The sequence below is a fragment of the Nyctibius grandis genome, chromosome 1 (genome assembly GCF_013368605.1).
Source record: "Nyctibius grandis isolate bNycGra1 chromosome 1, bNycGra1.pri, whole genome shotgun sequence".
NCBI lineage: Eukaryota > Metazoa > Chordata > Aves > Nyctibiiformes > Nyctibiidae > Nyctibius > Nyctibius grandis.
The window spans coordinates 59,819,089-59,835,671 of NC_090658.1; the positions used below are offsets into that span (position 1 = coordinate 59,819,089).

Sequence of the window (16,583 nt, forward strand, 5' to 3'; positions counted from 1 at the left end):
TGATCCCCTGCACTGTGATTTCCAGTGCCTCTGTAGTTCAAACAGTGTAAAACGTGTGAGTGTTCAGAGCGAGCGCAGCCAGAGCTTGTCCGCCACCGCCCCCCTGCCCCAGTGTCACGCTGCCTTTGGGTGCAAGCCGACTCACTCCGCTCCCTGCCCCCCTCCCCATTGTAATTAGCAAAAAGAAAATTGCTCCACACAAGTGTGAGGCAAGAGAAAGGCATCGCAGCTGATTTTGAGGGTGACGGTCTTTGTGCAGCCTCGCAGATGCCCCGTTTGGTTATCGCAGCGTGCGCGAATGTTTAGCCTACCGTAGCTTTCTGGATGCTGAGAAAAATCCCTCGGGGTATTTCTATGGGATTTAATGACTGTTCTGTTGTACTGCTGACTGATTCCTGCACAGACTGAGACACTGTTTTGTAGACACTGTACCCTGAGATAAATTTATTCGTTCACCTATGATGTGACCTGTGTATTGGATCAGACACATACAATGGACCCTGTAGCAGCAGCTTGAGCCTTGACAAATTGAACATATATCTTCTGAGGTTCATGACAGCAGCTTGCTCGCTGCCCACTCTGTTAAAAGGATTACCTAACCATTGCACAATCACTGTGGAGACCAGATGGTCTTTTTGCCTGTTTCTTTAGACAAATTGGGTTCCGCGTTCCCTTATGAATAGTTATAAGCCCTTCAAAGCCCCCTTGTTGAATTTACTTTCTGCTCCCAGATGAAGAATTCTGAATGTAAACTCATTGCTTGTTTGTGGCCTGCGCCTCCTGGATCAAGGAAGGCAGTTTTGCTGGGGGTTTGCTATTTGTTCAGCAACTTGGAGCTTAGGAAGTTTGTGTGTTGTCTTCTGTTTACCTTGAATCAAAAGTCTTTTGTTCAATCCATATTGCACATGACATTTTTAAAACTGTTTACATAAATGGGTGCGCTTAGCAGCATAGACAAATCAAACCTGCAAGGCAAGGGTGTCCAAAATAGCAGCTTCCAAACTGTTAGAGAATAAGCAATTTAACAGGGTTGGGTGTTTTTTTTTTTTTTTTTGGAGGGTAAGGTGAAATTTCTGTTTTATCAAATGTCTTGTGATAACAAAGGCTGTGATAATAGCCTTCTGTTTATAGGTCTGTAGCATCTCTAGCATGATGCAGAAGGATATAACTCTTCTAAGTCATTTATTTCCTAACCTTTTTCTAGGCTTGCTGTTGAGACTGTTTTTAGTTCTAGTTTGCAACCTTTACCTTTGTTTTTGGTAAGATTAGCAAAATACCTAGGTTACCAGTGAATTCCTTTAAATATCTTCAAGGTTCTTATACAGTAAATAGCCACAAAGTCAGGCAAAAAAGCAAAACTCTGCATGTTCAAATCAGATAGTTATTCAATTGAAAATTATGAACAGTAGACACTGAATTTATGCAGAAAAGAATAATTTTTGGGGTTTTTAGTTAAAACATTTGTTCTAAAACTGAGCGTAAGATCTTGTACAGCTGCTTCTACGGAGCGTTTCAATCCCTAAACTGCTGCCGTATTTTGTGAGATTCAGCTTCTGTTCTTTTGTTTTGAGTTGCAGCCTTTGTGTGCCAAGTTATGGTCAGAAAGAACTTGGGTCTTGTTACCTTTGTTGTGTGCAGTGCTTGGTGCTGCCTTTTTCTTGGTTTACTGGCAGATTATCTGAAAATCAGAACAAACCTAAAGAGGGAGGTTGCTGGGTCGCTGGTGGAGTGAATTGCACGGTGGCCTTTCACTGCAAGGGTCATAGTTGGAATTCAGACGTGGGAAAGGATAAACAGATGCCGCGGGACATTACTCTGATCGGTTTGGTCCAAATTGTAATGGATCATTGCACAATCCTGCCATCTGTAATTGGTCTTCCAAAAAGCAAACTCGAGGGGGCTCAAGTATGCCCTAACTTGTCAATGAGAGGGAAGAAGGACAGAATTAGAAAATGAACCACTTACCCAAACAGTGACTTAATTGTATTAATTCAATGTCAGTTGTTAAGGTATGTTTATAAAAATGTATGTCTTAAGTCCAGGAATCCCCTTAACCAGACCTCTCTTCTCCATTTGTAACTTCTGTGTGATTTTTTTTTCGGTATTCATTTTGCTTACAGCTGGAGTAAAGTGTAAGTTCTGTTTGACTGAGAGCCCTTTTTTGTCTTTTTGGTGTTTTCTAGGAAGTCTGTGTGCAAGTCCATCCTGGATTTGGCAAGTGTAACGTCTGGCCACAAAGACAATGCAGAGCATGCTGACTGCTAGCCGTGCCCGTGTTTGAGAGTGATCCTACAGGTTTGCTCTTCTTTTTGTATTATGCTTTTCATCTAAAAGTGCTAAGGGCTAGAAGATGATCTTTAAGGTACCTTGCAACCCAAACCATTCTATGATTCTATGATTATATACAAACTCTAGAAGATAAGATTCTGCTTTCACAACGGCTTATTTTGACAAAGTTTTAATGAGGCTGCAGTGAATTCTCGTAAGAGTGATAGTCTGAGATCCAACGTGCGAAGAAGCATAGTGCCGATGGAAAAAGCACTTTGATGTTGTTTCTGTAAATTACAAACAGTGGAGATTCACTCCAAGTAACAAAAAGAACAGATCGATCTTTTTTACTTTGGGGTACACTTTATGTAGATCCAAAATCTTCGGTCATCTCACTGGGGCAATTTGACTGCTCCAGTGAGTGCTATTCACTGTGAATTCAGTAAAAAGCTGAAGAGCGTTTTACTAAGTGAACTATCGAACTGCACCATGCTGAATGAACATAACGCAGTTTTGTGCTGTAATGGCAGATGAGGCTATTCGCTAACCAAGTTATTTTTCATTTGTTTTTTTTTGTGTGGGTGGTTTTTTTTTCCTTTTTCCTGGATTGACTCCATTTAAACACAAAGTTGGGGTTTGCTGAACAGTTTATTGAGGCAACACTTAGTTGCACAGAAACCAGTCAAGCTGAAACTGCAGTGGGCTTGTCTCCTGGCAGAAGGGACTTCTCTGAAAGTACAGTTCACTTTACATCTAAGTTATGATTATCTTGCTGTCTCCCTTTCATTATGCCATTGTTCTTGGGAGCCAGAGATTTTGTAGGTTATAAGAAAAGGATGTTGCCAAGGGTGTGGGTGGAGAAAGGTGTTGACATGATTTCAATGGAGCTAGATTCCAGCTTTATAACAGAGGGGTGATGAACCATGCAGAGAATAGGCTTTCCTAGCATGCCCTAAAATAAGTTCAGTTATGAATTTAGTGTTGTAAATGGGTATGTAATGGCTTTTTTGAAACAACTGTTTCATATCATTTTTTAAAAAGGCACTTTCCTGTGTAAAGGATAAAAACGGTCTGTTACTTTTCTCTCTGTCTTCTAGCCATTGTTTCTAATGAAACTCTTCTTAATTTAGTGGAAAATGGGGAATTCAGAAAGCCAATACAGTCTTCAGGGATCAAAAAATCATGCTGCTGCTACAGCTGGTGCCAAGCAGAAGCCTTGTTCTCTGAAAATTCGCAGCATTCATGCTAAAGATGAAAAGTCTTGCTCTGTGCATGGATGGGGACATACCAGTAGTGGTTCAAGCTACAAATCGAGGTCCCTTGCCAGAAGCTGCCTTTCGCACTTCAAGAGTAGTCAGCCTTATTCATCTAGAATTGGTGACACTGTGGTGAAGGTCTCTAAAAGCAATGCCCATGCCAAACACAGGGCAAACACCTCAGGGGACTACTGCCATGGAAATAATGCGGTGTTTTTGCCCGAGAACGGTTTCCACTATATTGGCCTTCAAGCTGGAAGTAGTCATGCTGCCTCTCGAGAATGCAATGGACACATTTTAAATTGCTACGGAAAGAATGAGAGTCTTGCATTAACCTCCCCATCAGAGGACAGGAGGAGTCCAAAAGTTCTCATTAAAACACTGGGGAAGCTGGATGGTTGCTTGAGAGTCGAGTTCCACAACAGCAGCAACGGCAAGGTACCGACCGAGGAGTCCGGTGGACCGGTCCAGTTGCTGAGGTATTCGCCTGCCTTAGAGTCTAAGCCGAATAACCTCGACGTCAGGAGGAACTCCAGCGCAGACTGTTCTTCAAGCCATCGTCTGTCACCTACTGATTCAAGGCTTCGATCTAGTAAAGGGAGCTCCCTCAGCTCCGAGTCTTCATGGTATGACTCTCTCTGGGGAAATGCTGGGGATATCAATGAGTTGGATGGTCCATATTTGACTAGGAGCACTCCAGATACAAGCATCCATGCCAGTTTCCCAGCAGGTGACAACAAGAAGTCCTTCAACCAAAGTTCATCTCTTTCCTCACTCCGAGATCTCTATAAGGATACAAGTTTGGAAAGCACCCCTCCACCTAGGATCAGGCTGTCTGATGAATATATTGATACTCATGGTAGCCTAAGCAACCGTGTTTCATTTGCCTCAGACATCGACGTTCCCTCCAGGGTAGAGCGGGGAAGTCCTGCACATTACTCGTCCTACACACTCCCATGCAGAAAGTCCAGGCCCCTCAGTGAGGATGCATCCAAGAAAGATACGTTAAAAAACCGAATGCGACGCATCAGTGACTGGACAGGAAGTCTCTCAAGGAAGAAAAGGAAGCTGCAGGTATGTACAAACCCCAGCCTAAGTGCCTGAAAGTTGGTTTGTAGATTCCTCTTACAAATGTAGTGATTGTAATTTGTGGAATTCTGAGAAGTATTGCATCCCTGGAGCTGTCTGAAATGTCAACAGCAAAAAAAGATATACGTTTGTGTGTGCAAATTTTCCCTTCCTGTTTTGTCCCCTTCTTAGCAAACTCCAGTCTCTGCAGCCTAATCTCTCAGTGAATTAGCTTTTGAAATCATTGCATTACTTACAAAGTGACTTGGAATTTTTAAGCCTTCTCATTATTTCAACTGTGAAAATATAACCTAGATATCATATATATGCTATGAATCAGCATACATTATCTAAAGAGTGTGGAAGGAGCAGCAGAAGGATGTTATAAATATCTTTGTAGGTATTCCCTATTTGTATTATTGACTTCATCACTCACTTTGGTTTCACTGTCAGTCCCTCTCTAGCAAGGCAAGCAACTGTAGAGTATCGACCAGAGCTGCTGGTTCTGCCTCCTCCACTTGCTATTAAGGCATTACATGGAGTGCCCTCCTCCTTCCTGCGTGTCAGCTTAGTTCACCAGATGGAAAAGCTTGAGTTGCCATCTGGCCGCCGGGAGATGGTGGTGTGAAGGAGGAGATGGGAGGAGGGCAAGAGGGAGGGAAAGGATGTTTCTTTAGAAGAATTTAAGGCTAATCCCATTAATAGGAATTTAGGATGCCTGTGGTCAGGAATGAAATTCTCGTCTCTAGCTGTAGGCCCCAGAATCGACTCTTTAAATGCCAGACTGTGCCTGAACTGCTGCGCCTGAGTTCGCAAGCTGAGACAGAGGGCAGAGACAGGTTTTAGTTTGGATTACTGCTCCCCCCTGGTGTTTCTGATACAGGAACAGTCACTGTGCTTCTCTAAATGAAGGAGCTGCTCCAATTCAGCAACACTGAGGTGCTGGCCACTTCAGAAGTGAGCAGGGAGTGAAGGGAAGCCCATAACACATGCTTTCTGTGGCATGTAGAGCAAACGCTGTCTTCCGTGTTGGAAATTCAGACAGGTGTCGTGCTTAACAGGCATCTGTCATTGCAGTGTAAAACTCTGACAGACCCTTAGGCTCAGAAATGAGGTCAGCATAAGGTTTGCCAGCATAAATCCTAGGTAAGGCCTACAGAACTGGGAAAATGAAAATGAAAGCTGTTTATTTGGATCACTTCTTTTGTGAGTTGGTGCTCATGTATTTTATCAGATGCTGTCTTTTCATCTTCTTACTCAGCTGTGAAAGAGAAGGCAGAAAAAACGGAATCAGTGAAGAGCCTCAGCGCCTTGCACCAGGATTCTTCACCGGTTTCAACATCTGTGGCTGCTCTGGATTTTACAGCCAGGCTTTACATATGATCTCTGTGTCCCAGACCTTTGCCATGTATTACTTAGTTATGACATTTTCAGAATGGTATTTGTGGTGCACGATTCATAGCTGTTTTGAATTCACTGTGCAGTGAACTGACTTCAGACACAGCAAGGAAATTTGGCTGGCAAGATTGCATCAAGCTTGAATCTGATTGTGGTAGAAGGAAATCAGCCCTAGCTCCAAAAATGGTGATTTCTTAGAAAAAGGCGTAGGAAATAGTTAGTCACTGATTTTTATCAGACCAGTATCCAGCGACAGGAAGGATAAGAGAGGTAGCAAATGCTTTATGATTTTGCCTTCCTCGTGAGGCTTGGTCAGCTCTTTTCCGCCTTGCACGCTTTGAGTAACCTGCCATCTCTTCTGGGGGTTGCTGTGTTGTAGTTTGGTAACTATTATACTCTCACCAGGTCCTTTGGCTTAAAAATGCAGAAGTACGGTGCGCAGTTATGATCTGTCAGATGGTTAGTCCCTGTTTGTAGGATGGTTGATCGCAACAATTGTAGCCGCCGTGCTTTGCTCTGAACAACGTGTGCCTTCCTCAGTACATTACTAATAACTGATAGTGAGTCACTTGGGCTGAACGTAGGTGAAAGCTGGAATATTTCTCTATAAGTAGGCCTAAGCACCAGTGCTGGCTGAGTGGATAGGTCCCTCCGGCTGCCCCAGTGGAAACAAGTCAGCCGAGCCTCCTGCTTCATGGTGGCACAGGACCAGGAGGCACAGTCAGGATATTGAGGCCAGTCCCTTGCCACTAGAAAGGCAGTGGAGTTTAATCCCCTTTGTGAACAAATTGCAGCTTAAAATTAGATGGGCTTTTCCCTAGCCTGAAGGCTGTTTCCAGACCCTCTTACTCTGATGTTTGCTGATTTGCAGAGTAAATGTAGTCCCGGCCAGTTTGTTCTGATGCTAGTATTGTCCACTATATTAGTTATCCTTCCCTATTATTTCATCTGTTATGGTTTATTTAAAGGGAGAAACGGCATCTTTTCTCGGCCTGCATTTGTGGGGCTATGCAGACTCTCTTTGGTCTCCTGTCTTAAGATAGGAAGTCTGTTTCCTTTTCATTCTGGCACCCTTCCTCTGCACCTGTTTTAAATCATCCATAAACAGATTTGGATATAGGATATTCCAGAGGAGCCCTTGGCTATGCCCTGTCCAGTGACTTGGATGTTTCCTTGTGTCTGACTTGATCTGATACTTGATCTGATATATCCTGGAATTGAGTTTGCCTTTCTAATAATGGTCTCACATGAAGAATTGCAGTCATTCTGTGCCATGACCCAGCTTTTGTTGCACGAGGGTGTCCTAATGCGTTCCCTTGATGCATCACTGGTACTCTACTGCATGGCATGTCCTCATTTAGTTTAATCCTTGCTGGAATGGCATTGGGGAGATGCTGTATCACAATACACTATGTGTGAGCAGCACTTGTTGCACAGTCAGCTGCTGCTAAAGGTGGTGGTGTAAACTCAGTGTGCAACTGTATAACATGGAGAAAATGAGCAAACGCTGTGTAAAATGAAAATCTGGCCAGGAGAAACAGCTGCTGCAGATAGGTTCTTCAATGAAGTAAATAGCTTCTTTATGGGAATCATTTCTGAAATTTCCTGACTTTATAACCCAGAGCCATGAAGTGTGCTGTAAAGAGAATATAAAAGAAAAGTACATTGAGACAACCTCCTTATTTGGTTTGAAAAGTGGTATTAGATTCTACTTTCAGCTTGGGTCCTAATGAATTTAGCAGGCTGCATTGTTTCCTGCGCTGTTCTTTACAGCTAATTATTACATGCGTCACTTTGTCTAATTGGTATCTTAGCCACTTTATCTTTTGCATTATCTATAACTATTCCAGGGTATATCTCGGACATCGAGAGATCTGCTTGAATGCAGCTGATCAGAAACAGTGGTAGTTTTCTGTCATCACTAGGTGCAACAGAGAGAAAATGACTAGAAAGTCACCTGGCAGGGAAACCACCACCACCAGCAGCAATTTGGGTCAGACCTTTTCAGCAGTGATCAGATAGTGTTACAGTGACAGCCTCCCCAAGGACCAGCAGAGACTGTGTGACTCTGCCAATTCTGTTCTTTAAAAAGAATAAAATAGAAGTGATGTTGTCATGGTGACGTGTATATATTTATTTTGGATCCTGTGTCCGTTTACTCTGCTCTCATACTTCCTCGTTTCTACCCTTTCTGTGTGCATGGAGAAAACATAGGATGTGGTTAGTGGCTGTTCATGGACAGGTTGTATCCCACCCTTTTCATTAATGCTTGTTGTTCCAGTAGTGGCCCTTCACAGCAGACACCTTCTTATGTATCTGCCCCATGTTGTTTTTCTTACTAGTGCTTTGGGACTGAAAGAAATACATATTCTTAATAAACTGTATGTTAATGTTTTCTAGAGGACACTGGCAGTTGCTGGAGAATAGTCAAACAATTAAAACAGGATTTTGGCACACATGTACAGCAACAGTAATTAAAAAGAAGGTGAAGAAAGCTTCCGATTTCCCACGAATCTGCAGATGGCCAGCACAGCTGTACGATCCATGTTATACGGTCATTTTGTGGGCATAAACACATTACACATGTGATTATTCCCCGCCCCCCCTCCCGATTTCCCTCCTAATTTCCCTCCTCTTGCTGTATAAAAAGCAAAGCTGTTGATGTTTAGGGAGTTACTCTCGGCGAATGCTTATTAACGCTCTGCAATAAGGTTTGAGGAAGGTAGTCCATTACTAGGAGAACTGGATCCTTGTCGCCAGACACAGTGAGCTGAAAAGCCGGACTTGTACCGTACGAGAATGTGGGTTTCAGTTCAAGTTGGCTTTTGTGAGGCCACGACTGGCAGTATCCTGCTGCTTGAGAAGTGGCTTGTCTGGCGATGCTTGGGAGGGCGTACAATCCCACTGATGCTCTTGGCTGCGCGTTGGATGTCCTGATGCTATCAAAACACGGCATAGCTTTTCCGCTGCAGTTTTTGAAGAGCATCAAGTAGGAAGCAGAGAAACAAAAAAATAGGTGCTTTAAAAGTTGCTGGTGAGAGCAGCTCACAGGAGACCAAGGTTTATTTACTTTATTCGTGTACAGAAGTCTGTGAGCAAATAAATGCTTTCAGAGAGGCAGTCTAAACTTGAAAGTATAACAGCTTTATTATTGCTGAGGGTAATAGCTTCACTTCTTGAAATGTTTATAGCCACCTCTTCTTTTCCCTTCCCCCACACTTTTAATGCAAAAGGTGGCAGTTTTTTTTGTGTTGTGTGTTCTTAAATCTTGTTTGCTTTTAAATAGCATCAGCAACGCTTGAGTTGGGAAGACAATAAACGGCTTCTTACAATGGATGGTGTGGTTCTCAACCATGAAGTTAGTCCAAGGAGCTCTGTCTTGGGTAGTACAAAAATCCCTGTCCGTCACTGGAACCTGGGAGAGTTGGGAGCAGTCAGCACATTACTGGGAAAGGCTTAAGAAAGAAAAGACCCAATCTGCCAACAAGGTCCCACATCGACAAGCAGTGGCAAGAAATGGGCCTACATTAGCATCCATATCACAAAGCAAAGTTGAAGTCATATCATCAAGCCTGAGTATTTCAAATAAAATTGTCCAGCCCTCTCAATACAAGGGATGAAGTTGCACAATGCAATTAGGAGAAAGGCCCGTTGGTGCTTGATGAGACAGTCAAGCTCCCGGGGAGTTTCCAGCAAGTCAGAAAATACACACCTCTGCAGTCTGGAGACTGGATTCATGCCAGTCAGCAAGTGTGTCTTTCTTTTTTTAAATCACAGCTTCTGTTAGATTTTTGTTGATTGGTCAATACTAACAAGCTTAAAATATTCTCAACTTTTGACCTTTTTTGTGTTGGTAAGCACATTTTATATGACAAATAGGAAGTGGAGGTGAAATCAGCCTAGCTGTGCTGGTGCTAAATGTAGATACCTCGCACAAATGGAATGTCACAAAAGTATTTAAAACCCTGTAATAATAAAGAAACTTGTTGTGACACTGTTCCCGCTTGTACTCAAACAGGTGTCTAGGTGGTGGTGCCTGGGTTTCAGCTGAAGGATGTGGTTGTCTCTTGGAGTCCATCAGGTTTCAGCCAGTAGAAGCCCCAGTAGTTACTGGTGGATTTGGAGATTACTCTCAGGTGTCTGAGTTTCAAAGCTCACAGACTTACTGGTTAGGTTTTAATGGGGTTCTGTTGAGAAAACTGTGAGTGGTGGCACCAGTGGTGTCAGTGTCTGCCGAGGCAAAGCCTGTGATGTAATGGTGAAAAGAGGTGGCCCTTGATGAAGGAACTAGCCGTGGCTAAACATGAAACAAATTTAAATGCCAAATGAGGTGTGTCTTTTCATCACAGCTCTGGTGACTGATCACTGGCAATTTCCTTTTTTTGCGCAGGAGCCAAAGTGTAAAGATGGGAGTGAATACTTTGACAGCAGAATGGACAACTTCACCACAGACACGCTGGCACCGTCGCAGCTCTCCACTTTGCTGTGTTCACCTGGCTCAAGCCATGCCCTGTCCCAGAGAAGCGAGTCCACCAACGCCGTCAGCAGTGATACCCTGAGGCAGAACATTTATGAAAACTTTATGCGGGAGCTGGAGATGAGCAGGATGAACCTGGAGAACATCGAGACCTCATCAGAAACGGAGGACTCTAGTGGCGAGTCCCTCAGCTCCTTGGAGCAGCTGGATTTGTTGTATGAGAAAGAGCAAGGAGTGGTGCGCAAGGCAGGTTGGCTGTTCTTCAAACCCCTGGTGACCCTGCAGAAGGAGAAGAAGCTGGAACTCGTCACACGGCGAAAGTGGAAGCAGTACTGGGTCACGCTCAAAGGTAAACCACCGCGTTGCTCCTTCAGCTTGGCGGCAGCAGTTGTTTCCATCATGTCTCAGCAGCTTTTTGTGCATGCTGGTTTCTGTTAGCAGGTTTAGGGGATCAGAAATTCATGCCTAACTTGACACAAGTCTACCCACACACTTAAAGTGGAGCAAGTGTCTAAGCAGCCCACTAAATCGAGGTGGTGCTCATGTATTTGGTATTGCATATGCAGCCTTGTATTTCATACTGTAGCGGGAATTGTTTTGTCTGACTTCCCAGTTTCTGTACTTACACAGAATTGAGGTTTTAGAAGATGCTTTTGGTCGTTTGGAGGTCAAAGACCAAACCGAACCAAAACGGAGAAAAATCCAGAATTTACACCTCTGTATGAGGAGAATTCAAAATTTAAGGATCAGGAGAAGTCCCTGGTGCCTCATTCCCAGTCACAGGCATGCAGTTCCTTGGGCTCTGCAATGAGGTTTGCTTAAAGTTGGGGTAAGTTAATGTAAAAATGTACAGTTTGTTTCCAGTGCTTCAGGTGGCAACATAGCAAAGAGGTGAACTCCCATGCTAGAGCATTTACTTAAAAAAGTGTGCGATTCAGGGCAGAGGAGGTTCAAGCAGCAGCAGCAGCAAGGGAAGCCCCACAGTGCCCAAGGCTTAGCTGCCATGGACCACTCCCAGGGCTTGCCAGTCTCCCTCCTTTCCCTGGATGGTCTTTCACCTTGCCTGCTCCCCGCAATACCAACCCCTTCTGGCTTTTGGCATGCCCACCTTCCCATCTTCCCCGGCTGCTCCTGCTGTGAAAGAGCCCCGTGGGAAGGCAATCCTCTTAAAAGGGGCTGCTGCAAGTGGGGTGCGGTGTGATTGCTGTGCTCAGCGCTGTGCTCGCGGTACACGTTGATGGCTCAGAGTAATAGAGCAGGTAGGTGTGCCGCAAGCGTACGGGTGTCAGGAAGTGTGAGAAGGAAAATAACATCTACTGTGGGGAGGAAGAGGAATTTAATGGATGAGTTCATAGGCTTTTTTTTTCTTTTTTTTTTTGAATTGCATCCAAAGGATTTGCCTTTCAATAAATATAATGCTAAGTTAATGAGTAAGGAAATGATTAAATTTAATAATTTCCTAGCATATCTGGGACTGGAGGAGAGAGAATAACAACTTTCCCACAGGTTGCCCTTTTGAAAATTCTGCATGGGTGTAGACCTGAAGAAAAATGAACAGCAAATGGCAAGTGCTGGGAACGGTGTCCTTGATAGGGCTGATTTAAAAGAAGCAAACTCACCAGAATGTAGCAATTCTACCTAATAATTCAGAGACCTGTTATCAAGGGATCAGAATGTAGGCAGTCTTAACAGTTTAAATCACTTATCCTGATCATCAAATAGCATGATTCATGCTTACAAATGCTGTATGCAAAGGGATAAACAATATCTGAATGCTACCCTCTTGTTGTATGTGTTTGCGTTATAAAGAATGAATATGAGTTTGATCTGCCCCTTCTAAAATTCAAGTAGTTTCTAAACAATCCTATCAAAACTCTAAGATGAAATACATTATATACTAGTAGTTAGTGCATTTCTGGGATAATGAAACTCTGGGAAGGAATTTAGGTGCTTCGTGTTTGGTTCTTTGCTATAAAATTGGCTTATTGGTGACCTTGAACAAGTCACACCCCTTCTTGCTATCTGAATTTCCCCAGCTATACAAAAGGAATTGTAAAATTCTTTGTAAAAAGCTTAATTAACTTCTGACATTAGAAGAAGTATTAGATACAATGCTTTTTAATTCAGATGGGTGATATGGCTGCATTCATGGTGCAGAATCTTTTCCACTTTGTTAGCTGTTTTAAATATACATTTCTCATTTCCTTGATACCTTTATTGTGCTGTGGAGCCTTTTGATGCCAAAATAAACTTGCCTGTCTGGATATCAAGGCGTAGTTTTGTTTTCACAGTATGCTATATCAAGATCAAGGCGCTTGCTTTGGTTCTCCTGATACACAGTTTTGAATAAATCTGTACTTAATTTGTTCTTGAAGTTTAAATAGCCAAGATATTTTAAAATATGACTTAAAATAGCCACATATGCAAATAGAAAACAGCATGTTTCTTTGTACTCTGTTGAGATGTGTTTAATTATAAATATGCAGAAGGCTTCTAACCATCTGGTTACCTGCCAGACTTCAAAGTATACATGTCCTGAGGCCTCTGCTCTGCTTTCAGGGCCACCAAGACCTGAGCTTGAATAGTAACCTTTTAACAAGAGGAACTCTCTTTTCCATCTGTCCTGTCTAATTAGTTTATTTTAACAAGGGAAATTGCTTTGCCATTGCCCTCCCCCTTCAGTTCAAGTTTTGATTAAAATACTTGGACGATAATCAGTCCCAGTGGGTCTGTCAGGGTTTATGAAACTAGCTGCTTCCAGGGATCACTTGGCTTGACCCAAAGATATATCTGGGATGCCATATGCCTAAACACACACGCATGCCCTTCGAAATTTTAAATTTATGTACATATAAACTGTCAGGATAAAAAACAACATCTCTTTAGTTACCTTTTTGATAACACATAGGGGAAATATGGGAGTTTAAAACAGAATTTAATGTGCAAACTCATAGGGGAAATATGGGAGTTTAAAACAGAATTTAATGTGCACTTTCCTAAAATGCAGAAGTGGAAGTGGTTGTACAGTCCTGCTGCTGAATACAAGAGGGGACTTGGTTTCCTTGGTTTAGTTTGCTCTGTTATGTTGAAATTATGACAGAAGTGCTGTCCTGGTTTGGCTCAAACCAGGCCAAATAGTCTTAGAGAACCCAAGGTCACTGCTTACGAGTAAAGAGCCGAAGGGGGTTGTACCTGCAGGGAGTAGTGGACGGGGCAGGTGACCCAGGATTGACCAGCAAGGTATTCCATCCCATACATGTCATTCTCACTTTCCTGTTTATCACTAACCCACTGCCTCCTGGAGGTGGGGCCCAGGAGGGAGGGGCCCTCCTGTCTCCCACTGATTGGTACCAGCTTTGCCAAATCTCCAGTTAAAAGCCTGCAGGTGTGATAGCAGGGGAGCTATTGCATTTTGCCCTTTGCCCGTGCTGGGTGGAGCTACTGCATTTTCCCTTCTGTCTGTGCTGGGGGGAGGTACTGCCTTTTCCCCTCTGCCTGTACTGGGGGGGAGCAACTCTGCCTGAGGAGGATTTCCAAGCTCTTGATCTTGGTTTTGTACATATTTGTATATATTTGGTTATTTCTATTATTATTGTTATTATATTCTTTTTCATTATTATAGTTTATTAAAACTGTTTTAACTTTCTAACCCATAAGTCTCTCTCCCTTTTCCCTTTCCCTTGGCGGGGGGGGGGAGAGGGTTAACAGAGAGCATCTGCCACCTGGTTAATAGCTGGCCCAGCTTTAAACCGTGACAAGTGCCATACCTGATATGCAGAGTGTAACAAACCATGTCCTTCTTTTTCAACTGTGGAGATCTCCAAGTGTTTCTATGTCATGAAGAAGATCAAGTGAGGGCTGCTAAGGGGAAAGGATAGGACTGACTGTAGGATTTGCTCTTACCCTAATTGTTCTGCCAGAGACTCTGGACAGTAATAGGAAAAGGTGCACTTTAGTATAGAGTCATTTCTATTTATTGGATTCCTTCCTTTGAAAACTTTTCAGTCATCAGATGATTTGGTCAGTAACCTCTGATATATATTTCCTTTCTTCTTGTAACTGTTGTACATTCAATGGCACTGGAGAATATGATGAAATCCATCTGATGAATCTCACTTTTCATACACTTTAGATTTGGGCTGTATGAGGATCAGTATATTCCACCACTTTTCACAGCAGATGTGCCCCATAAACTCTAATAGGCCCATCCTTCCCCTTTACCAGACAGAAGAATCCAAAAAACCTTGATTTTGGTTCTGATTTCAGATTTCAACTTTGAGGAAGCTCCCATCAAACTTACATGACTTTGGATGATGCATCTGGGATATTTAATAATATTTAATACAGCATTAAGTGTAAATGTTAGAGAAGTACTAAAATAAGGTTGAACTCTGATTTTACCTAACTATTTTAAAAGCATCCACGACAGAAACATTTTGCAGATTTTGCAGCATCCCCTTGGTGCATACTTCCTAGACACACATATTTGCGTGTGCATACGTACACACAGTGTGTCACACAGAGAAACACCAACAGCCTGAAAATCAGGAGGTCAACCCGAAATCTCAGTTTTGATGCTGCCCTGTGTTGTGGTGCCCTTTGATTTGAAGGAAAAACAACAAAAAAAAACGAACTAGAGAGATAACAATGCTGTAGCCCTAGCAAACTGAATCCTTATATTGGCCAAGTTTCAAGTCCTCTACTGAATATGTATAGGGGTTACAGCAGTGATATATTCATGGATTACTAGGTCTTAAGGGGCCACTGTTATCATTTAGTCTGGCTCGCTATGTAATGCAGCCATAGGTCTTCTCTAAATTAATTCCTGAATGAACTTGAACATATCTTTTGAAGAAGGCTTGCCTTGCTGCAGAATCTACCACCAGCCTCAGATTTTTCGAACTGCTTAGGTTATTCTCAGTTTTCAAAATGTATTTATAGTATCTGGTTTTAGTTCTTCCAGGTTAAACATCTAGCCATAGTATGGTATTAATTTACCTTCCCAATTAAAAAAAAAACCAAACACCAAACTCACTATTTTTAAGCTGCCATTTCCTAGGGGTGAAAGTGAGGTTTATTTACTTATTTTTTCTTGATGCACAACTAGCCTAAGAAATTCTTGAGCAAGACAGGATAGTTTTTAACTAGACTATTTTAGTAATGCAGTTCAGTCTGTGATTCCTTGAACAGGCAAATCCACGCATCACAGAGGACAGTGGATTGTAACATGGGGCAGGAATGGTGAGGATGGAGGGGACAGACCCTTTTTAAGCCAGCTTCACTGCCAAAGGCAACACGGCAATGTAGTCGTACTGCTGGAGGCTGAGATCAAGTCTCTTCTGCTGTCCTCCAGAAGTAATTCCTCTTGTTATACTCAGGATTGTCATCATCAAGGATGAAGTTTGTTTTCTGGATGCAAGTCTTGTACCTTACATGTTATACTATCTGTGAGACTGAACATGCTCAAACTCAACCCTTTTAAACCATTTTAAATTATTCAGATTGTGTTCATTGTCTAAGTCTACAATTTGCAGGTAGATTCAAGGAAATCCAATTTAAATTTGAGAAGTTTATTCACTAAGCGTGTTGTTTGAAGACAAAAGTTTCTGCAAATCTTTTCAACAAATACAAAGATTTCTTAGGTGGCTGTTATGAGAGAGTTGATTCAATTTAATAAAGAAACACAAAAGCCAATTTAACAAAGTAGGAATTAATCTTTTTTACATGCTTTAACATTTTAATAGGCCAAGTTTATTCATAGAATCGCAGAATGGTTTGAGTCGGGAGGGACCTTTTAAAGATCATCTAGTCCAACCCTGCTGCCGTGGGCAGGGAGGGACATATTTCACTGGATCGGGTTGCTCAAACCCCATCCAAGCTGGCCTCGAACACTTCCATATTGAGGTACCCTGTTGCTTTTTTTTCTTCAGTGTTTGTTGTTTGTTGTGTCCCTATTAGATGTCTGTTCTGACTTTTCACTGGCAAATTCATCATTAACTTTGCCTGTTTTCAGGTTTAGAGGCTCTTCCTTTTTTCTCTGTTTCAAAAGAGGGGAGAACTGATGTTCCCTGTCATTCAAGGGTATCTCAATCACAAAAGCATTAGTATAAGAGAAC

General features: G+C 42.5%; 1 protein-coding gene across 1 annotated transcript in view; it reads left to right on the forward strand.

Annotated features, from left to right (window-relative positions):
• TIAM2 (TIAM Rac1 associated GEF 2) overlaps positions 1-16,583 on the forward strand; it is a 188,904-nt gene that overhangs the window by 91,988 nt on the left and 80,333 nt on the right. The window contains exons 3-5 of the mRNA XM_068406037.1: positions 2,184-2,295; positions 3,399-4,598; positions 10,381-10,816. Of these exons, the coding sequence (XP_068262138.1) occupies positions 3,405-4,598; positions 10,381-10,816 (1,630 nt within the window). The 5' untranslated portion in view covers positions 2,184-2,295; positions 3,399-3,404. The remainder of the gene's footprint in view (positions 1-2,183; positions 2,296-3,398; positions 4,599-10,380; positions 10,817-16,583) is intronic.